General features: G+C 42.7%; 1 protein-coding gene and 1 long non-coding RNA gene across 2 annotated transcripts in view; one reads left to right on the forward strand and one right to left on the reverse strand.

Moving 5' to 3' along the window:
• Window positions 1–2951: 2951 nt before the first annotated feature.
• mdfi (MyoD family inhibitor) overlaps window positions 2952–24442 on the reverse strand; it is a 34854-nt gene continuing 13363 nt past the window's right edge. Inside the window, exons 5-6 of the mRNA XM_061833397.1 lie at window positions 7655–8020; window positions 2952–5819 (exon numbers count right to left, since the gene is read on the reverse strand). Of these exons, the coding sequence (XP_061689381.1) occupies window positions 5563–5819; window positions 7655–8020 (623 nt within the window). The 3' untranslated portion in view covers window positions 2952–5562. The remainder of the gene's footprint in view (window positions 5820–7654; window positions 8021–24442) is intronic.
• LOC133507870 (uncharacterized) lies at window positions 21321–24211 on the forward strand. Its single transcript, XR_009796927.1, has 3 exons — window positions 21321–21434; window positions 21560–21710; window positions 21985–24211. It is a non-coding gene; the product is annotated as an uncharacterized LOC133507870 (long non-coding RNA).

A 24442-nucleotide genomic window follows, 5' to 3' on the forward strand; every position in this document is an offset into this window, starting at 1 on the left:
GCGTATTTGGTGTGAGCCAAGGGCAACTGACTTGACATGAGAGGAGTATTCATTTATGATTTCCATCCCAGTGTCTGACCTCATCACCTTCATTAGAATGCAGCCTTTGTAATTTCATGCTTAATATTCAATCACCACTTGTCCCTTGTGCCCACTTTCTGCATGTGAAATTTCTGAAAGGGATGTGTATAATTTTTTGACTTGTTGAGTTTGTGTGTGCACGTGGAAAAGGAAATGAGGGCTGACTGCAGCATGGCTTCCTGCAAAACACTTGCAGATGTCCAAAGACGTCCTCTCAATTCCAATTGTGGAGTTTCAATTGAATCCATGTCTCATCTGAGTCGTTGCCATAATGTATATACGCTTTCATGCATGTGTGTCTACAAACTCATGCATAAACAATAGCTGACCCCAGTCATTTCCTTTCCTGATTTTTTACAAAGGATCTTCTAAAAATTATGATGAGCCAACACAGGGGTGGGCAAACTTTTTGGCCACATTCATGTTAAAAATTTGACAGGCGGGCCGAGTCACAAGCATATGATTACATATGAAAAATAAACAACAAAAAAGGCTTTGTGGTCTTAATGCTTAGATTTATCTACAATGGGAACAGTTTTTTGTTTTTTTGCCAGAGCATCAATGTCTCGTGTTAGCTTTGTTGTGGCAATTCTCAGAACAGCAGCTGCCAAGTGGCAGGAAGCTCATTTAGCCACTACAAAAAAATAGAGAAAATAAAAGCATTAGTTTAACTGTAACCTTTGATTTTCTGAGCCACCTATCCTCACAAGGGTCACAGGAGTGCTGGAGCCTATCCTAGCTATCAGGAGGCGGGGTAAACCCTGAACCAGTTGCCAGCCATTCACAGGGCACACAGAAACAAACAACCATTCCCACTCACAATCACACCTAAGGGCAATTTGTAATCTCCAATTAAAGTATTTCGGGGGGGATGTGGGAAGAAATCAAAGTGCCCGGAGAAAATGCAAACTCCGGACAAGAATATCTGGGATATGAGCCCCAGTCCTCAGAACTGTGAGGCTAACAACGCTTTAACCAGTTGTTCTACCATGCTCTTTCTGCTCCATGAAGGCAATTGTGCGTGTGTGTTTGTGTATGTGTTTTTGTATGCATGTATGAATGTAATTGGTGGTTTGGTTTTAGGGGCATACTAAAAACACACTTTTGCTCCCACCACCGTGATTTTGAAGTGAAGTGCAAGAAAAAGTGACAAGATTATGCAACTGTTTTCTGTGGCGTCAGCTGAGCAGCACGTTAAACAGTCCGGACGAGGTCCGGAAGTTGAAAGTTCTCACTTTTCATTGTAAATATTATTTCAGATAAGTATTGTAAAAGTGAAACAGTCCTTTGCCTCCTGACCAATTTATGACTATGCACATTGGGATGACCCACAATGCATTGGGTACTTAACACGCCAGTAAAACTGTTTTATGTGTAAATTTTAAAAAATAACAAAAAATATTTACTTTCTCCAAAGAAAATAAAACATTTCCGGCAATATTGAAATTGTGCATTGCAGCAGAGTGCACTGTTGACATTTCACGTCTTTGGTCTACTCCTGATGGTTGAAGTGTTCAGAGCTGAAGCAGAGTAGATACAGAACAGCCCAGTGGGCATTACAGACAAGGTCCAATCAATGTATGATTCAGGCAGTTGAGTACCAATCTTTAGTGGGACAGATTGAAATGGAGAGCAGGCTGGATACAGTAAACATACAGTGTAGTGTACATTGTTGTTAAACAATGGCTCCCGACCTCGTCCGTGCAATAGACCACAGATAAATGAAGGAAGGATAAATTAAAAAAATAAAAGAAAAAAAGATGATCTGTAAAAACTAATGTCCCCTGAACTTCTCCACAAACATTAATATCTTGGCCTGCACACACATTCCTCCTCAACTACTTTGGCAAGCTGTTAAAAAACAACATATTAAAGGATTTGGTTCCGCATGAGCCCAGTTGTCGTGCCGTTTCTCCTATTTCTGACATTTTTCTGTCAGCTGCAGAGACAACGAATCGGCCAGGGTTCGGGGAAAACCTTCAGATATGAAAGATGTTTTTGAAAACATAGCAATGGAGAAATTCAGGTATTAAAAAAAAAACAAAAAAAACGAGCGAAGGGATCTGCAAGATTACTGTTTGAATGTGAGAAAATGTCCCTGAACTACTTTTATATTTTACAGTCAGCGTATAAATCCCTTTCCCAAATAAAATTCCAATGTCTTTATGGACAGCCATATTATTCCTTTTACCAAGAGTGACTTTATGAGACCCCTGCTAAAGAATTTCAAAAACAGTAGATAGATGACACTCCGTTCCTCGACTGTGGTCCACCTTTAATTTGTTTGCATTTCCTTTTAACGCGTTTGCCCGCCGGAAATTAGGAAACCACAATTGAGGTCTTCCAGTGTTAAACTATCACCATCAAAAATGTACACTGCCATTTTTAAGTGTAATTTTAACATTCTTCATATCTACATATACATTATTAAAAATATATTTAAGGACAGATGAAATAGACATACAGCAAATCTTATGTGTGTCAACACCATTGCTTTGATCCCTGTGCCTTTTTAAATCCCTTCTTCTACTATGCTGTAAGTATTCATACCACCTACTGATAAAAACATCCTTATTTTAGTTCAGTTGTGGCAAAAAATAATTTGCCACATTAAGCACCAGTGTGAGCCACCCAAAAAAAAAAAATATAAAAAGATAAAATCACAGGATTGTCCCATTTGAAATCTTCCTTCAAAAGTCATACCATGTTCAAATATATCATAGTTATTTACTGAAGTTTGTCGTTCTGTTCCATACCTTCTGTTGTGTTTCACAAACAGAGTCGGGAAATTGTGAAATTCATTATTTTGATGACATGAAAGCAAGGCCCAAAAATAATTTCAAAGATCCATGATTTGGAGTTCACATTATTTATTCAGTACTAAACAAAACGTTTTTAACGTGACTCCCAAGACAGCAATCGAAATAAACAAAGTTGCTATGTTGTAAACAAATTGACATTATTGTGGACAATTCTCAAGTAACATTTCATCTGGACTGTGATAGCGACTTACACTACTAGTAGAGGGTGTGAGTTAACATTGTGTATAAACCACTTTCAAAAAAAAAAAGAAAGAAAAAGAAATAAAAAACATCACAAGATAACAAAACAATCCGAAGCTAAAATGGAATGGGAATAATGGAACATCATCCAAATACCAGAGAATAAATCGTATTGTAGGACCTAAATAAAATGTCTATTTCCAGTTATCATGGCCATATGTTTATCCAAATGCCACTTATTTTATTATTTTTTTTTTTTTTATTAAGGTTTTACTCACTTCCAGACCAAACCAACCAGGCTACCAACCATCATGGTGAAGATGTTGCTTTAAGAGTAGTGTTAAAATATGTTTATTCCAGTACGACACACTCTATGTGATAACACTGACAGTTAGTGTTTAAATTGTCTGCAACAAGTATGTACGTGTTGATTTACAGCTTGGTTACTCTGAATGAGAATAAACAAGCTGTGTGGCCCACGAGAAGTAGACTGTTAAAAAAAAACAACCAGACAAAAATATTGTGCTGTTGTCAGTATCAATATGCTGTAAATGTTACAAAAAAAAAAAGTATGGCTTTTTGGCTGTGAAGCAATTGACTGATTTCAATGGAGTTTTCATTTACTGCAAGGATTTACCGTTAAAAAAACGGCTGATGTTTATTTTCCTTTGGTTTTGCCACGTAGATACAATTTTGATGGTTGTTCTTGTCATGTGGTTGGGCCGACAACAAGAGAAAGTATTTCCAGTTAAAATGCTTCGGTTATTTTGTATCTTACCCCAAACTTGACATTGAAATCCACTTCTCCGTAGTATTCTATGATCCACTTCTCCCTTCATAAATCTCTGGGAAAGATTGCATTGTTTTCCAGGTCTTTCCAGGATTATAATTTTCAACATGCTGGAAATTTTGAGACACTCTTAGTCATAACTTCTCTAGTTCCATTTAATTCCAGAAACTCGGATTTCTGAGTTGCTGTGATTACAAAGTAGCTTGATTTCGTCCTCTTTGTATATTCTAACCAAACTAACCAAACATAGAATAGGTTTGAATTCACCATATTCACATAACACGAAGCCCTCTGTGTACACACGTTTAAAAATCAAGAAAAAAAATTGCACAAAATATCAGATTATTAGAGGAGAGATGTATCGAGTCATTTTTAAAGCACATAGTGTTTGCTCGGAGAAAATGTGTGCGACGCTAGAAGAGTCAAGGCCTGTGTTGAAATTCGTACCATTCATACTACGGGCGTGTGGATCCATCTTAGCATAACACAATATGAGATTTTCACTGGCAGAATTCAATTAGATGTTCAGCAGTACCTGCTCTCCAGCTAGCTTGGTCAAACCTGATAACACAGAAATGTGATTTTCACATTAGAGGAGAAATGCAAATATCTTAACTAAAATCTAGCCCCCCAAAAAGGATTAATAGAGATTTGGAATCTACTTGGAAATGGAGGCAGAGAGCTAAGCCGAAAAGACCATTTGTTCACATAACGAGTGTGACAAAGAAAGATGAAATGTATTCAAGGAAGATGCTGCCTTCTAGTCCAATCCTTTTGCCAGTTTTGCCCATTTGGACGAGGAAGATTTCAGTGGGCACGGCCGGGCTCCTCAAATCAATCTCAAAGTAAACACAAAATATGAAATATGAAATGAGGAGAGACATTTGATTGCGAACGCTCCCTTCACATGTTAAGCAGAGAATGTGATCATTATAAATGCCATCAAGCGTTGCACGCTGATGTCCATCACTAACGGGTCTGATTTGATGCGCTCCATCTGCAAGCTGATGAATGACTCTCTCATGATTCTTCGCTGATTACATCTGTTAAATGAGACACTTACGAACAAAGGAAATGTGTCTATAATATTGCCACAAGCCACCATTATTCTGTGTTTTGTACATTTCTCCGTAGACAAAGAGATCAATGGATCCGGCATCAGCCTCTTGGGCCGCGCGTGTCACAAAGGCCACAGCATGCAATCAGACTGGAAGACGTTAACCTTGGCAAGGACAGACTCAGACAGTTCTACAGAGAGCTGAGCTTCAATTTTTCCATTACGCTGCCGCTCTTATCAACAGAAACACTAAAATCCGGTTAAATGGATCCATTTTCTCATTTGCCTTTGGAGGTCATTTTTCATGCTTGGAGAACTCCAGTCACTTCGACGACAAAAGGGGCTCCGTTGGAACAATCCAGTTCGCGCACGTTAGCGGACATCCGAGTGGCCCAACAGCCAGCACAAAGCAGGACGGGCTGAAAGCGAGAGGAATTTACCATTGACTGCTCTCTGACTCTTTTGTGAGGGACATACTGTATTGTGGAGCCAACAAGGCAAGCCAATATCGTGAGAGCCACGGAGTCCAGGCCAAGCTATGACAGCAAAGTCTGATCGAAGTCGCTCCCAGGCTTTGTGGAGATAGGATCAAGAGGTGAAGAAGTGTGTCGCACCCCCTGGGCGAAGTGACCTCAGGAAGAGAAGCAAAGGCTGCAGCACTCCATGCAGATCTCCAGACAGTCTGCAGACTCACAGCAGGCGTCGATGATGCCGCAGTCCATGTCGCACGGCAGATCACAGTCCCCGCACTCCTCCGACGCGCAGCAGCAGCAACAGAAACACGAGTCGTCGCTTGCGCACGACCCGCAGGTGGCGCAGTCCAGCACGATGTTACACAGCGTCAGGAATTCACAAAAGAGGCAGGCCAGGATGCAGTGAACGCAGCAGTCTGGAGATTTAAAAAAAAAAAAAAATTCACGTTTTAAACTTACATTTGTCTCTTTTATTGGAATCTGATGTAAGTGCACCCATCAGCACAGTCATCGTGTATCTCTGCTTTATCGCAATTCAGTGTTGCACCCACAATATAGGGTTGCTTTTTAAGTGATCAATTTGTAGCCTTTTTACAGTGTGCAGTCACTCACCTACTTATGAACATTTATCTTACAAACATTTCAGACATGAACATTTCTGTATTTCTATTATTTCAGCAAACCAACTTTTTCAAATATTTGGGACATAACATTGTTTCGGTGATGCCTCAGTAAACGTGATACAAATTAGAATCGTCCATGCAATCCTGAGTTCCAGATGTTTTTCTCCTGAGAGGCTTGAAATCAGGTCATTCCAATTTTTCAGGCTCATCTACATCACTAGTGAAGACGTCCTGCATCCTTTTGCGCTCCAGAGCCAGTGCTAGCAGCATAACCAATGTGTGCTCTCACAAGTGGGTCTTCTACACGGGAGCAATCAATCAGGGAAAAGGGGGTGGTCTTAACCAAGTATGGATTAAAAAAGGATACAAAATTGGGTCAAACAGAAGTAGCTGTCAGAGGGGCCTCGACTCGGCTCATCATGAGAATTACGATATAAAGTTATCTTTTGATAAATTAAACGGGCAATGACATAATTAGTCATTGTTGTGGCGAGCTGGCGTACGGATCAGACAGTGAGCCGACAGCGTTAGACGGCTCTGTGGTTAGCTGCTAGTTGGCTCAAGAAATGCCACCGGACCATTGACATTAATTTGTCAACACTCACTTCAGCACAATAGAATATAGGTACACAAAAACCACTATTTTGATAAGATTGCTGATTGTGACGTAGGCCTCTGCTAGTTTTAAAAAAAATGTCACCATGGAGCAGTGTGCCCTGTTGTGTTTATATTCTTGAGTTTATTGACAAATGACATGATGAATGTATTACATCCCAGTGTTGTCATGACACACTACTCGTGTAAGTGATGTTGCTATCTCCCTCATCACTTTCACGCCCTGCAATAAAAGCCAAAACAGATCAGGATTTACCAATCGCCGCTGTACCGTGAAAAACAATGTCGGGATTTTTTCCAGTTGACTTATTATGTCAAAGACCTCCCAAAAGCGAGTTAAAAAAAAAAGAAGAAGAAGACCACCCGCCCAACTGCTGCCACTGCGAGGAGCTCGACAGTGCAACAACTCGGTACAATTTGCAAAGAGTGCATTGAACCGAGGCTGACAGCATTGCTGTACAGTGAATTTCTTGTAGTCGACAGTAGAGCGTGTACAGATTGTTCTAGTTCACTCTGTTCTTTGGCCACTATGTTGTCAATAAATCTTTTTCAGACCACATTTTCCAGGTATATTATGATAGGGTATGGTTTGGTCTCGTCTCCGGGGGTTATCTTGGACTAACCTGACCTAAGTAAGACTAACCCAAACAATTTGTTCTTTTCCATTTACACACACATTCATTCACCCAACAGTTTTTGCTTGCAATGTACCTGAAAGGAACTTTAAAAAAAAAAAATGATGTGGGAGTAAGTATACAACCCATAGAAATCCAGGAAGAGCATGAATGTTCCATTAAAAAAAAATGTCTAGGAAACATCTTGTTGTGAGGAGACACGGCAAATCACTGCACCACAGTGCTGCCAAGAAAATGCAAAGTTACGCCATCATCATATGATAATTAATGCCATAAGTTTGACTATACAGTGTGTTGGATCGTAACGATTAAAAGTTGTGATGGCCAACGGGCGATACACGAATCCTGTTGCTGTAATATTATTACTATTCTTCTTACCATCCTGCGCCTCTGTGGGAATCTGGGAGCTGTTGCTCTTCGAGCTACTCTTGGAGCTGGCTTTACTCCTTTTGCTGCTCTGGGAGGTGATGGAGGGGTTAGACTGCAACTTCTTGCTGTTGCTGGGCCCTGCTGAGGAGGAGGAGGAGGTGGATGAGCCTCCTCTGGGGAGGGAGCCCAGTTTTGGATGAGGGCCCCCATTCCTGTCCCCGCCAGACTGAAGTGAGTGTGTGTGAGGCGTGGGATGCGGGCAGTGAGGGGAGTGTGCGTGTGCGTGATGTTTGGTTCCGTTGCGTATTTGGCTGCTAGGCTGCGTCCGACATGGCTGGGTGGGGTGGATGGGTGTGGATCTGGCTGCTGGTTGACCTGTAAAGAGACAAAGGAGTTACTGTTAAGTGACACTGACTTCATATCACATAAATGCAAGATAACTGCTTCTCTACTATTAAAATTTCGAGTTCAATGTTTCTATTGCTTGTTCAGGTACAGTCCCGCTCTCCAACTTTTGTCCAGCCTGGGGCTTGTCTCTGGTTGTGTGTATAGGCTCAGTCAGCGTCTCTAAAGCTAAGTTTTATTTAAAGCAAGCCCAAAGGCAGGTTAGATCAATCATTTTACTAAACTGACCCTTATCTCGTCTACATTCCTGCGGAGTCACCATTAGACTATCACTCATTTGTTCAACGACAGGACGAATCTCAAGTTTCACTGTTAAGTACTTCACTTGAAAACAGGTGTCCAACATCCAAGAAATACCTTCTCCTTTAGCAGCCTAGACAGAAAGAGGATCAGTAATTTTCTGAGAAATGAAATTAAATTAGAATCTTTCCATCCAAAGAACTGTAGGATGGGTTCTGAATATGCTCGGCTCTATGGTGTATAATTTAATCAAACGATTCATTGATCGTGGGTAATTTCAATGTATAAAGACAAAGGAGTTAAGCCTAAGCAGAAAACACATGATGTACGATCCACAAGACACCACTTTGTGGACAACAGAACCGCACAGCCCAAGATTTCTTTGGCCACACTTTTTCAAACAGAACAATACATAGTTGCATCCACCTATGCCAAATTAAACTTCTCTCCTCCAAAAGGAAGTTGAATTTCAACAGTGTTGAGAAGTAGCGTCAAGTCCTCTGTGCAAATGGCAACTGGGCTGGACCATCATGGAGTCGAAATGTGTGTTGTGGCCATTACAATTTGGTGTGGACACCGTGAACTCCACAGAACCATCTAGTCAGCTATACAGTCAAAAGCCAAACTTCCATCATGTTGTAAGACTGGCAGTAACTTGGACCAAGTGCCAAAAAATACAAGTACTAGGGGCAATGAATATTTCAACAATACAAAACCACACTGTGTGCAATGGTCGAATGTGTGGTTGCTGGAAGAAAGTTGGCTGGACCGATCTGCCTGGAGTGGCGACCTCTCCCAAGTCAAGATTTTATGTTGTCTCAGGAAAAGAACAATGCTAGAGGGTCCTTAAAGTGCCTGGAAAGTAAAATAAGGTACTGAAAATTTGATACAAAAAAGAGGGTTGTGTTGTTCACCTTGCCAAACTTGAAAAAGTTAAAAAAAAAAAAAAATCATCACGTATAAAAAAAAAAAAAAAAGAGGCTTCCAAATTATGAATATTTAAGCCATGTCTGTGCTCTCGTATCCACTGAATGCGTGAAAGCCTGCCCTGCTGAAAAAAATGTATGCTACTTTGTTTGGCAACTTTCTTAGACTTTTATGTATTTTAAATTGTGAGCATATATCAACTAAAAGCCTCCAGTGGTTGGAAAATATCCCACAACTTACTCGTGGGGAGAGACGCTAGCCACCAGCAAGTTAACACTACCAGGCTAATGGGGCTCCTCTCAGTCGGCTGGCAGATGGTGGCTCAAAATTTGGACCATAAGATCCATCCATTTTTTTACAGTGCTGATTTTCAATAGGCTGAGCTGGAGGATAAGATCAGTTAACTGTGGGTGAGCGGCAGACTACAATGAACTGGTCATCATCTAATTATCTGGGCAGACTCACATTCACACAAATTCTAATTTGAAGTCTTCACTTAACCCAAGAAACATTTATTTGCAATGTGGGAGGAAGCCGGATTTCACAGAGAAAATCAGTTAAAGGACTGATGATTGATAAAAATATTTTATTTCCTTCAGCTGTTCCAAAAGCCTTCAAGGCTCCACTGTATGTTTAAAAGCAAAGTGAAACCTAAAATCCTGCCAAATATTGAAGTTGACTAGTGATCAGAATTTTTAGTGCTGGACATTTTTACAAACTGTGGCTATAACTATGAACAGTGAATTTAGCACTAATGCTAATACAACACAGCCCACCTTCCATGTGTATGTAAAACTAAAACACAAGAACAGTAAATGTAGTACATAAAGATGAAACTGAACTTACTAATAATTGTTTTGATTTAATGCAACCGACTCTGCCAACTTTTTCCAGTGTGGGTTCTAAACATGATCTGTTTAATCTCTGGAGTTTGTGCTACAGTGGCAAGGAGGCGGTAAAACACACCTTTGCTGCCAAGCCAAACAAAACCTGAGGAATAAAATAGAAGACTGGGTTTAATGGCAGCATTTCATAGCATCCTTTAAAAATTTTTATATTTTCTTGGCCATAAAGCATAATGTGTCTGGAGGCGTGATGAGGCTTGATGGGACAAGGTAGAGCACAGCAGACCAAGGAGGAGAAAAAAAAAAATCTGAAACATGGCTTGCAGAGCCACAATCAAGTTGTGGCTCAGCACCTCAACACACACATACATACAGACCCACGCACACACGCACGCACACATGCTGTGAGTGTGGTCTTAAACTCTGGCTATGAAACATGACGAGCAATAAAAGCGTCTGTTCGATAACCGCTCCCAGACAGATAACCCAACAAAGACTGTTTTAACTGGCTCACGTCCGGCGTCGCGCAACCAATCCACTGTTATTTAAGATTCTTTTCATTCAGCGTTTTCTAACTTTGGTCCAGATGTTTGGCAAGCGGCACAGCCAGTGTGCGCGAGCATGATGCTAGAAGGAACTATAGTTTCTCCGATGAACTATTGCAGAAGTGAGCGAGGACTGTTCTCTTGACTCTTCCACCCCCACTTCATCAACCACGCCTGCCAGCAACACTTCTCTGTCTGTCTTGTTTAAGCATTTTTCACAATAGAGCTTTTAACACCACTAGCTGGCCAGGATGCAACTTGGTGAGAGATGACGAGGATTACAGAGCGGTGGGATGGTGCGCACGCCTCTGGGTTCGCATTGTCCTCGAAGGATTGCGGTTTGGGGTTTGTTTGGCGTGTATGGGTGCGTTTGTGTGTATGACAGCATGAATATAGCAGGATCTGGCATGCAAACAGACACTCTTGAGAGCCAAGCAGTCAGGACTGTCTCCAAAGAGAGCTTGAGGTTATACCCACTTGCGCACACAAATATATGCAGCCGTGAACATGTGAAGGCCTCTCTCAGAAAACAAAACAAAACAAAACAAAAAAAACAACAACAAAAAAAAACAAAGGTCCCTTTGTCTGAAAGAGAATGTAAAGAAGTCACATGAAGTGAGCGTGAGAAAGAAGGAAAGCATAGAAATGTGTCGGTGTTTGCAAGTATTTGAAGCAGGAGGACTTGCAAAGGCGTGACTCATAAACATAATGATTCAGCAGTGGTTAAAAATAACAGCAAAATTGGGCCAATGTGTGGTGTTGACATGATGAGACTGGGAAACTGCACCATGTGTTGTCCCCAATGCTCAAACACATGCACGTGTATTATATTATTTGGCATAATATCAAGACAATCAGGTATGAGGGACAAACAGTCAAAGAGCTCCATACCCCCTCCTCAGGCACACCCTTTACCTTGGATTCTGGCATATCTCAGCTACCCTGTACTTACACACCTCCTTCCCAGCCCAGAGAAGTGTTCATCTCTCTACTTATCCTCTGTTGGCATGAACCATAACTGGGAATTATGTTTGTCTCAAACTGCTTAATCTCCACTGCTACAGCTAACACCTCTTTATGGTGTACTTTATGTGAAACTGTTACCAGTAAAGAAGCCTCTTTTTCAGTATTGCATATTTGCATTCTTTTGACCAACTTATTCAACAGAATACTAGCGGGCGAAAAGATGCCTGAAGAATGGAGGAAAAGTGTTCTAGTTCCCATTTTTAAGAACAAAGGGGATGTTCAGAGCTGTGGGAACTATAGAGGAATAAAGTTGATGAGCCACACAATGAAGTTATGGGAAAGAGTAGTGGAGGCTAGACTCAGGACAGTAGTAAGTATCTGCGAGCAACAGTATGGTTTCATGCCTAGAAAGAGTACCACAGATGCATTATTTGCCTTGAGGATGCTCGTGGAAAAGTACAGAGAAGGTCAGAAGGAGCTACATTGTGTCTTTGTGGATCTAGAGAAAGCCTATGACAGAGTACCAAGAGACGAACGGTGGTACTGCATGCATAAGTCTGGTGTGGCAGAGAAGTATGTTAAAATAGTATGGACATGTATGATGGCAGCAGAACAATGGTGAGGTGTGCCTTAGGTGTGACAGAGGAATTTAAGGTGGAGGTGGGACTGCATCAGGGATCAGCTCTGAGCCCCTTCCTGTTTGCAGTGGTAATGGATAGGCTGACAGATGAGGTTAGACTGGAATCCCCTTGGACCATGATTTTCGCAGATGATATTGTCATATGCAGTGAAAGCAGGGAGCATGCAGAGGAACAATTGGAAAGATGGAGACATGCACTGGAAAGGAGAGGAATGAAGATTAGCCAAAGTAAAACAGAATATATGTGCGTGAATGAGAAAAGTAGAGGGGGAAGAGTGAGGCTACAGGGAGAAGAGATAGCGAGGGTGGACGACTTCAAATACTTGGAGTCAACAATACAGAGCAATGGAGAGTGTGGTCAGGAAGTGAAGAAACGGGTCCAAGCAGGTTGGAACTGCTGGCGAAAGGTGTCTGGTGTGTTATGTGACAGAAGAGTGTCTGCGAGGATGAAGGGCAAAGTTTACAAAACAGTGGTGAGGCCGGCCATGATGTACGGATTAGAGACAGTGGCACTGAAGAAACAACAGGAATCTGAACTGGAGGTGGCAGAAATGAAGATGTTGAGGTTCTCGCTCGGAGTGACCAGGTTGGATAGGATTAGAAATGAGCTCATTAGAGGGACAGCCAAAGTTGGATGTTTTGGAGACAAGATTCGAGAGAGCAGACTTCGATGGTTTGGACATGTTCAGAGGCGAGAGAGTGAGTATATTGGTAGAAGGATGCTGAGGATGGAGCTCCCAGGCAAAAGAGCGAGAGGAAGACCAAAGAGAAGGTTTATGGATGTGGTGAGGCAAGACCAGTTGGGGTTAGAGAGGAAGATGCAGGAGATAGGCTAAGATGGCAAAAGATGACACGCTGTGGCGACCCCTAACGGGACAAGCCGAAAGGAAAAGAAGAAGATATTTGCATTCTTTTAGCAAAGGTGGTGCTGTAATATGATGAGATATGTCTGAAAATTATCTTTGACTTTTTTCAAATCCATCAATATATCTGTGATTTATGCTTGTTTCTGAAATTCTCAAATTACTTGAAAATGGACAAGAGAGAATAACGATTGCGACTCGCTATTACAACATACCCCCCACCAATTATAAGACAGTACAGAAATAAAGATATCAATGCAAAAATAAATCTGACATACTTGCTGCTCTTCAAATGAAATGTCCACATTTCAAATGAAAACATTACAATTTCTAATGGTATGAATACAAAAATGTGACAGTACAGTACATACTGTTCAATTATTGAACTGACAATTTGTTTTATGAGAATTTCATATTGCTTCAGCAATAATACTGTTTATGAATGTAAACATTGGATGGACGAGGAGAGAAATGCAGGGTAATATATTTTTTGAAGCTGTTTTTCATGAAAACCTGTGGGAAAATGAAGAGAAACTACTAAAACCTACTGAAAAGGACTCAGCATGAGTTAAGAACAAATGAAAAAAAATTTTTTTAGCTCTCCTGCTTTCGTCTCTTTGCCCCACCTATCCTCCAGTCACTCACATTTGACGAGCGTGACCACGCTCGCGCACCTCCGTGCTCGCAAATCTGCACAGTCAAGCACAAAAAAACAAGATATTGAATATAGATATTGAATGACGTCGCTTATTTTGTGCAGTCTTGACATTGATTTATGTTTTTATTTCATAAACGTTGTTAACTAAACAAGCCTGCTCCAAAACAACCAGTATTCACCCGGAAACAGGAAATGCAAGTTAACTGTACTGACCATGTACGGAAGTTAGGCCGAAAGCGCATGTTCAGAGCAGCTTCACGTACTGCAAGCGCATTTACGTCGAAAGTCATCAACATCATGAGCCATGTCAAAGGAAATTCAATTACACCAGGGGTGCTCATTGCGTCGATAGGGAGGCAGTGTGATGGCGTGCCCACCCCCCAAAAAAGACATTATGCTATCATCCGCCTCGTTGCTTGATTTTTGTGTGGCCAATACGTCGAGCGCATGCACATACAGTAAAGGCGCGTTCTAGCAAGCCGGCCTCCTATTTATAGCAGTCCCGCGATGCGTGCTCTGTAATGTTTGTTACAATGTATCGCTAGTTTGTTACCACTAACGCCGATTATGTTGAACTAACTTTCAGCATCTTCATTACATTGCAGGACTGTTCATGTTTATTCCTTGACAGGCCAGTGCATTTAACTTTTCTTCAGATAAAGTTTGTCAGATCAAGAATTTTTATTGATGAAAAATTTGAAATACTGTTTTATATCATGTTCTACTAATGTCAGTTGAAATTGGAAATTATCATTTCTGAGTTTGAAATTTTTGTTTTCTATTTTTGTTATTTATTGTTTTATATTATTTTTAATTTACAGTCATGTTATATTAATCTAGTAAGTTATTTTAAGGTCTTGAGATTCCATCACTAATCACACAACTTCATCTGCGAGCATGACTGACCACACCAGTACATTTTTTAAATGTGAGTGATTGTATCCTATATAGTGAACCTTTCTGCAATACCGTGAGATTGATACCATGCTAAAAAGGGACCGTGAGATATAGATATTGTTGCATCCCTGGTAACAACATTATTAACCAAAGCTGCTTTTAAGGAACATCATTATGTATGTAACGGTCATAACACAAATGAGACGCAGCTGACAATCAAATCAGTGAGGAACTGAAAATAATCACAGAGAAGGGGAGTAAAAACAGCGGTGTGACAAATGAGTACAATTCAGACTTATTGTGTAAGTCATCAAATAGTGGACTCACTTTAGTTCAGAGACACACGATCGCTGCAATGTTTTACAAATCCAAATATGGCAGCGTAACAAGTCAATTTCAGTCACTCCGCTGGTGTTCAGCGTTCTGATCAGTCTGAAATGCACTTTTGGAATCCCGGCCCCCCACCCCCATTCATCTTCTCTGATGTCATCTTCAGCTCGTTTGTTGTGTTTAACGCTTTTTGCAAACTATAATAGAACCTCAAATCAAATATGTGCACCTTGCATTGATGACGTAAGCACATTGTAATCATGTGTTTGCGCTATTGAGCTTCACAATTAACTGGTAAATGGCAGGGAATAAGTTAAATAACTAAATCAAGTGGCAGAAAAAAAAAAAAAAGCATTTTGGTCCGCAAAATGCGAGTACAGTATTTGTTGCAGCCCTATGTATTACAATGAAACTGTCATATATTCACATATTTATTCTATTCAATACCAGTATTTTATTGCACTCTAAGTTCAGTTGTCAAACATTCATGTGTCCTCAGAGGGTGTGCGCATCACTTGTACTTAATGCTCTGTTAAGAAGTATCACAACAAAAAAGAAACCTCAACCGGAACAGTCATGGCAAGTGCAGGTATGCTTATGAACTACAATTAGCAATAGTTTCCAGAATTTGACATATTTAAGTAGTTGGTCTTACCTCGGTTTGACTGCTAAAACATGCTCTTAGTTTATTTTTAATGGAAATTTGCAGTCTAAAACGTCTGCTGAGGTCTTAATGAAGTGTTCTAATATTCTTGAGTACTTGATGAATTTGCACACAAAGGCTAAATTGAGCACACAAAAACTTATGTGCGAGTTGACTGATACATTCAGGCATGCAAATGTTGGCAGTGGAGTCTTTTCTGATCTTACAAAATCACAGATGTGCAGAGGAATTATTCTATATTTTCTGCTCCATTTTGTACATGGGCAAGTACTCTTCAAGGATATTAGCTGGCACATAATAGTGATGATTATACAAATAAAAATACATTCAGAAAAGACTTGTGCTTTTTACATTCTAGCAATGACATTTTTAAATGTTATTTGTTTTTGCAGTTGAGTCACTTGCGTGAATTCCACTTGCCAAATTAATCGAAATTTGGTGTAAATATAAGAAAAAGATGGTAAACTTGGATACAGTGAAAAAAACGTGAGACACAGCAGCATTTCCATGACCGGCATTTTCGACCTTGACACACAGGCCTGGGACTCCCTCTCCTTCTCCAGAGGAGAGAGAGAGAGGAGAGAGAGAGAGAGAGAGAGAGAGAGAGAGAGAGAGAGAGAGAGAGAGAGAGAGAGAGAGAGAGAGAGAGAGGAGAGAGAGAGAGAGAGGAGAGAGAGAGAGAAGAGAGAGAGAGAGAGAGCGAGAGAGAGAGAGAGATAGAGAGAGAGAGAGATCTCTCTCTCTCTCTCTCTCTATCTCTCTCTCTCTCTCTCTCTCTATCTCTCTCTCTCTCTCTCTCTCTCTCTCTCTCTCTCTCTCTCTCTCTCTCTCTCTCTCTCTCTCTCTCATCTTAAGGGTCCTTTTTTTCCTCCATCTGAATCCCTTCTCTGGCCTCAACCAGAAGGTGGTTTGTAAACTTAGTCCACGAAGAATTATTTTAACTTCCTTTTCTCACAATTAAAATTCTAACCAACCTCAATGCTTCAGAATAAACCAAGTGAGAGCAGTGTCTTCTCTTATTTGTTGCAAGAATAACAAAAATATGAAAGTTGGGACTAGCAAGTGAAACAGCACATGCAAAACATGAAGGGAAAAAAAAAACTTTTGGTTTTGAAGTTCAATGATTATAATAATCTAACCGGGCAACAGAGAGTACACCGGCAAATAGTGGAGTGCAAAGATGTCATGAGTAAATGAAAGAGACATGCTCCTATTAGATGACATGTTCATCTAGAGATGTTTATGTTCAGTCAACCAAAGGGGAAATGAACTAGAGTGTGCTGGTGTGAAAACAAGATTAGGGTGGGTTGTTATAATCAAAGCCTAATTCATCTTCCCCCTTAATGAAGACATTTGGTCTGGTTTGAACATTAAATAATTTAGTTTGGTTGCTGGGTGAAATGGAATAGAACTGAAACACAGGTCAGGATAAGACCGCGTTTCCACTTTTACAAAGCCAAATAACTGATTTGGAAAACAAAAAGGGAACTTTGTAAGCACCTTTAAAGTGAGGTTGGTAAATTATTATTATATTTGTCAATGACTACTAGAAGTGATTGGAAACAAAGTGGAGGGCAGCAAGGGATACCTGATAGCCAGCATGAGAAGAAAGCTGGAAGCCACATTTGGTTTTGAAATTCTATTGATACTCAATTATCAGTGCTTAAAGGTAAAGTGTCATCCCTATAAACATTCTATAATAGATATTGTAATGAAAAATACATATAACGTTAATCACTTCAATGTCTATACGAAAAAATAAATATGAGGGGAGAGCGCGTCATCCATGCGCAAAGTTGAGGAAGTGTCATTCAATCACATCCAAGTGGCCCCTATATTGGCTGTATCTCCTTATCCCCTGTCCGTGACGTCACCCGGACATTCGCCAAATAGTGGACTCACTTTAGTTCATTGAAAATACCCGGTGGACCCTACTATGGGAGACGAACATGCCCCTTCGGACAAGGAAGCTCTTTTCGAATAAGAGAGCATCATACAACTGAGTGAAGTTACAAGGTCAATATTACCCCATTGTTTCGAGACATATTCAGATGATATGCGATCACGGCCAAACCGCCTCCCCGTCCGATCCACTTCCGTGGCGCAGATGAGCTCGACGCTGCCGTCCGCGATGAACAACACTGTCGAGCCAGGGCGCTTTCGGCGTTGTAGTCGCACGCAGGTGAGTGCGGCATTGTCAGCAGCGTTCTTTAGAGCCGCCGTTGTCCGCGAGCTCGATGCGCAACCTTCGCTGAAGCCGTGAACGTGTACGTGGCGCCTCGGCTGGGATGGGTCATTTTTGGCGCCGAGGTGGCTTATCACGGAGCCGAGCCGGTCTGCTTTACGGCGTTGTTCATAGTCGCCGCTTTCCACGATGAACAACACCATCGAGCCGGGGCGCTTTACAGCGTCGTCATCGCACGCGGCTGAGTGTGGCATTGTCAGCAGCGTTCTTTAGAGCCGCCGCCATCCACGAGCCCGAAGGCTGCGCGAGGGGACGCAGCAGCTTTCGCCGGCGAGCCTGACGCTGTCCGACGCGCACATGGACACATTTAGCACGCCTGTCATTGTTACGTTATGAGAGACTGATTACGTGGTCTGCCCCAAACTATTATTTTTTTTTAGTAGCTGCATACACACCTACCTGTCATTTGGAACCCACGGAGCTCTCGTCCTCTGCACCCGTGCAATCCATTTTTCACGACGAACCGGGTCTCTTGCAAACTTATGAAGGGTAAATCCATCCTCCCGACCGAGTGTTCAAGCAATGTCCAGCAATGCAACGAGCCAGTATTTTGGCTAACACAAAGGAACAACGAGCTACCTTCACGGAGGTAAAACTAATGGAAACAAACGAGTCCACTTGAGGGCGGTCCTGCCATGTAGGTCACTTCCTGCTTCTTCTTGAAAACAAATCCCTCGAGAGGATTTTCATGGCAGGAGTTACAAAAACTTATATACATCAAAATCATGTTTTGTGGTGAAAAAACGCATGGGTCAATGTCAGCTGCCATTTTTTCATTAATAACATACTAAAAATCATGCATTTCATGACAGTGGCCCTTTTACTCCCGCATCATACTGGAAGTTGTTTATAATTTACCTAATTTATCCAGCTAAATAATGTAGGATAAAAAAAACATGGTGAAGTATCAGAAACAGCTGTGTGATGTATTTAAACATTGCTAAAACAATGACAGCAGTAACCCAAGCATCTTTTGAAATGGCAGTGTTTCTAATTTATGTCTGCTATTGGCTGGTATCTTATTAAACTGAGCAGTTGCAGCTACGGCAGTGTCCCGTGAGTGCAGTTTGGCACTCTTCTGCTAAATTTCTCAGCAACGAAACATTGCACACCCTGTGATGGTGGCATAAATGAAAACTGTAACAACTCTATTGTTATCTTTGTTAAAGACATCATACATTCAGGGATATATATCTCTTTGTTGGGCTGTCAACACAAATGCACAAAAACGTCTTGCAAAAGTATAGCATGAGTCAGTAGCAAAGCAATATCCATTTCTCTGAGGGGAAAAGAAATAAAAACTAATTTAACTGAGCCTTGTGTCACAAACTACTGCGAACCGCTCTGCGATATATTACGAGTGCCTAGTGAAGCGGGGCCAATAAGCACGCGCATACTGCTGTTACCCTGACGTCAAAGACAGTGGTGGGTTTCATGACATCACTGATGAGGAGTGCGTTTGTCTAAACTCACACGCGCGTACACTTTCAGACATGTTAACAGCTCTCGTGGCACATTGTTCTCAGACGGCTCGTCATAGGCCCAGCGCCAGACACATGCTTGTGCTACAATGTCATCACGTCAGTGTTGGGAACCCTTCTGTTTTTGCTTCTGTTTCTTCATGCTTGATGCCACGCAAATAACACCACCTCCCCCAGACACTAATAAACATATCGCGCATCGCCATGACCTCAGCACACACTTTGAGTCACTTCACGTGTCTTATTTAGTTTGTAGTTGTGTTGTAGGTGAAGTAACCCAGTTAAGAAAAGGGTGCAAAAGATGGGGAACCATGGTAAAAAAAATTCCAAGTCAACCCATATTGCATAACTCTTCCTGCCATATGGAGTCAACGGGTTCCATAGATTTTATAGGGATGCAGAAACTAACAAGGAGGAAGAAAGCACATGACTCTAACTACCACCATTGCGGGGCTGAAAATAGGGACTCGCACAGCAAACACAACAGGTAGTGAGGCAAAACCACAGACAGACACAGCAGACGTTCACACGCCCACTCACACGCTCGCCATTCACCTACTTAAACGCTTCCCAACTGAGCTGCGGGTCAGTCACTTGCCACAAAGTAGCTATTACCACGGGGCAGGTTTGGATGTGCGTGTCACCCGTCACTGGATTCCAGGAAACAAACGCTCATAGTTCTCTAACACAAGCTCATATGTCAACTTACTCAACTGTCGGCCCACTCCACATTTGCTTTTTCAGTCACTGTTAGAAAACTGGAGGAAAGGCACACTTAGACAATGCGGAGCACAATGTTTAGAGAGCAATCATTAGGGGACTTAGCTCCGTGGCTGTGGTTACAGAACTTCAACAACACAGTAGAACTATTGAATTTACATTTGCCTTATTTCAAATTAGAGACAGAGCAAGACAAATATACATCAAAGGTGGTGGATTGGCAGCATAATTGTGCAACCTTTGGCTTTGGTACAGTGGGCGTAACTGTGCACCAGACGAAAAGCGTGAGAGACAGTCTCTCTGGGTGAAACGTTGACCTTGTAATATGAGGGAGGGAGGTGGGTGGTGTCGGCTGATAACGATACGATTCAAGAGAAAGGACTTCCAGGTGTTTTGGACATGAACATCACAAAAACAGAGCTGAGGAGGCGCTAGGACCGAGCAGGAGGAATGCAGGGAAGTAGCTTGGACTTGTGTTTCAACAAAGCCATTATTGCGGAAACATTGTTAATACTATCATAATTTCTTACAGTATGTTAAAACAATAAAAATAAATTCTAATGACATTTGTTAATTGATTTCTATACACCCGTAACCAAGGTTGCTGCTTTTACTCTATGCCTTTTACAGTTGGACTGTATTTCTTTAGACTCCAAACTATGTTGAACAAAATCAACAGTGCCTCTGTTGCGTGCAGCCAAGTAGTACACTTGAGTTTTCATCAACTGTTTCAAGATTAAATTAATCTTAAAATTGTTCTTTCCTTGGTCAAGGGTAACTGAACACTATCCGAGTTAACTTTGGCCAAGCACCCTGTCCTGGCCATGAGATCACATCAAGACAAATAACTTTTCACACTCACATTCACATCTATAGGCAATTTATAGTCACCAGTTAACCAATAAAGGCTGTTTTGGGAATTTGGGGCTGACGCCGGAGTCAATCAACAATCAATTCCACATGACCGAGAGAAACCTCAATAAATTAATCAGCTAACTGGCTTTATGATGCCTCGTAAGCGTAATATTCCAAAACTGAGTGTTGTGCTATCATCATGTGAATGATCATTGTCATCCCATATTTTTGGTTTATTAAAAAGGCTCACATGCAGCTTTTGTACTTTCTGTGGCGGTCCCACCGTGTCTTCAAATAATTGTTCAGAAAGTGCTGCTACTACACTTCAGATTAAACCAAGCAGACTGTAACACAATTTGATGTAACCCCAAACCACCTCTTTTAGCCTGATCAAATTTTGGCTGTTTGGTCCAGACTGCTGTCTCAGACACTTTTCTCACCAGCTATTCTGGTTCGGACCAAAGTTTGGCGGGAATGAGCTCTAAAAGTACAGCACTGGAAAATGCAGGTAATCATGTTCTGTGCTTCATTCAATTAGTCCACACAAGCTGTTGTAAGTTTGATATTAATTCTGATAGAGCAGTGTCTTGTTTTGTTTTGATTTTTTTTTTTTTAATTATGTTTTTTTGTCAGGGCAACATGGTTAGCACATCTGCCTCACAGTTCTGCGCAACGAGGTTCAAATCCCAGCCTCGCCTGTGTGAGGTTTGCATGTTCTCCCCGTGCCTGCGTGGGTTTTCTTGGGGCACTCAAGGTTTCCTGCCACATCCCAAAACTATGCACGGTAGGTTGATTGGACACTGTAAATTACCCATAGGTGGGAGTGTGAGTACGAATGGTTGTTTGTTTATATGTGCCCTGCAATTGAAAGACAGTCAGGACAGGCTCTGGTGGGCCTGCGACCCGAGTGAGGGTAAGTGGTACAGAAAATAAATGGATCCCAACATGGCTCAAAACGAGACTGATAACTACAACGCATGGAGCATTTTAAAAATAATAATAATAATAGCACATACTAATGCCATCCATCCATCCATCTCTTATCTACCGCTCACCAGGGAGGCGTCCAGGAGGCATCCGAATCAGATGCCCCAGCCACCTCATCTGGCTCCTCTCAATAGGAAGAAGTAGCCGCTCGACTATGAGCCCCTCCCGGATGACCGAGCTTCTCACCCTATCTCTAAAGGAGAGCCTGGACACCCTGCGGAGGAAACTCATTTCGGCCGCTTGTATCCGCAATCTTTCAGTCTTTCAGTCCCAACCCACAGCTTGTGCCCATAGGTGAGAGTAGGAATGTAGATTGACTGGTAATTTGAGAGCTTCGCCTTTCGAGTTAGCTCCCTCTTTACCACAGCGGACCGATCCAAAGTCTGCATCACTGCAGACGCTGCACCGATCCATCTGTCGATCTCCCACTCCATTCTTCCTTCACTCGTGAACAAGACCCAAAGATACTTAAAATCCTCCACTTGGGGAAGGCTCTCATCCCTCGACCTGGAGAGGGCACACCACCCTTTTCCGACTGAGGACCATAGTCTCTGATTTGGAGGTGCTGATTCTCATGCCACCTGCTTCACACTGAGATCATGGCTTGATGAAGCCAACAGAACCGCATCATCTGCAAAGAGCAGAGATGCGATGCTGAGGCCACCAAACCGGACACCCGCTAGGCCTCAGCTGCGCCTAGAAATTCTGTCCATAAAAGTTATGAACAAAATCGGTGACAAAGGGCAGCCTTGGTGGAGTCCAACTCTCACTGGAAACGCCTCCGACTTATTGCCGGCAATACGGACCAAACTCTGACAGCGGTCATACAGGGACCAAACAGCTGGTATCAGGGGATTCGGTATTCCATACTCCAGAAGAACCCCCCACAGGACTCCCAGAGGGACACGGTCGACTGCCTTCGCCAAGTCCACAAAACACATGTACACTGGTTGGGCGAACTCCCATGCACCCTCGAGGACCCTGCCTGCTCCACTGTTCCACGGCCAGGACGAAAACCACATTGCTCCTCCTGAATCTGAGACTCCACTTCCTGACGAACCCTCCTCTCCAGAATCCTTGAGTAGACCTTACAAGGGAGGGTGAGGAGTGTGATCCCTCTATAGTTGGAATACACCCTCCGGTCACACTTCTTGAAAAGGGGGACCACCACCCCAGTCTGCCAATCCAGAGGCACTGTCCCCAGTGTCAACAGGATGATGCAGAGGCGTGTCAACCAGAACAGTCCCACAACATCCAGAGCCTTTAGGAACTCCGGGCAAATCTCATCCACTCCCAGGGACCTGCCACCAAGGAGCTTTTTAACCACCTCAACCTCAGAGATAGAAGAGCCCGCCTCAGAGCACCCAGACTCAGCTTCCTCGTGGGAAGGCGTGTTGGTGGAAATGAGGAGGCCTTTGAAGTATTCTCCCCACCGACTCACAACATCCCGAGTTGAGGTCAGCAGCACCCCACATGCCACGTCGGACTGGCATCTTCCCCCACCATCGGAGCCAACTCACCAGCAGGTGGTGATCAGTTGACAGCTCCCCCCCTCTCTTCACCGGAGTGTCCAAGACATACGGTCGCAATTCCGATGACACGACCACAAAGTCGATCATCGAACTGCGATCACAATCCGTGATGAGCACAGAAGTCCAGTTACAGTACACCACTCGAGTTCGGATAGGGGGGGCCATTCTTCCCAATCACGCTCTTCCAGTTCTCACTGTCATTGCCCACGTGGGAATTGAAGGCTATCCTCTCATCCACTGGGGTAAACCCCAACGCACAGGTCCCGAGCCGGGGGGCAATAAGTATACCCACACCTGCTCGGCGTCTCTCCCTGTGGGCAACTCCTGAGTGGAACAGAGTCTAACCCCTCTCAAGAGGAGTGGTGTCAGAGTCCAAGTGGTGCGTAGAGGCGAGTCCGACTATATCTAGTCGGAACCTCTCGACCTCACACACGAACTTGCGCTTCTTCCCTGCCAAAGAGGTGACATTCCATGTCGCCAGTTTCTGTAGCCGGGGATCAGATCGCCAAGGTCCCCCGGCTTTGGCCACCACCCAGCTCATATTGCACCCGACCCCATGGCCGCTCTCACAGGCGGGGAGCCCATGGGAAGGGGGACCCATATTACCCTTTCGGGCTGTGCCCGGCCAAGCCCCATGGGTGCAGGCCCGGTCACCGGGCGCTCGCCTTCGAGCCCCATCTTCAGGCCTGGCTCCAGAGGGGTCCCCGGTGACCCGCGTCCGGGCAAGGGAAACCAAGATGCAATTTTTGTAGTCATCATAGGGGGTTTTGGAGTCGTACTTTATCTGGTCCCTCACCTAGACATTGTGTGCCTATTAAAGAAATACATACTAATGTATTTCTTTAATAGGCACACAATATCTTTTCTAGGAAGGCTGACAAAAAAAAATTGGAAAATGACATTTAGTGGCTGCTGGGAGAGAATATGACATCAGACATGGCTTTCAACTGATTAAATCTAGTCTTTCATTTGGATGCATATTGATTTGACTGATAAC

This window comes from Syngnathoides biaculeatus, chromosome 10 (assembly GCF_019802595.1).
Source record: "Syngnathoides biaculeatus isolate LvHL_M chromosome 10, ASM1980259v1, whole genome shotgun sequence".
NCBI classification, from domain to species: domain Eukaryota; kingdom Metazoa; phylum Chordata; class Actinopteri; order Syngnathiformes; family Syngnathidae; genus Syngnathoides; species Syngnathoides biaculeatus.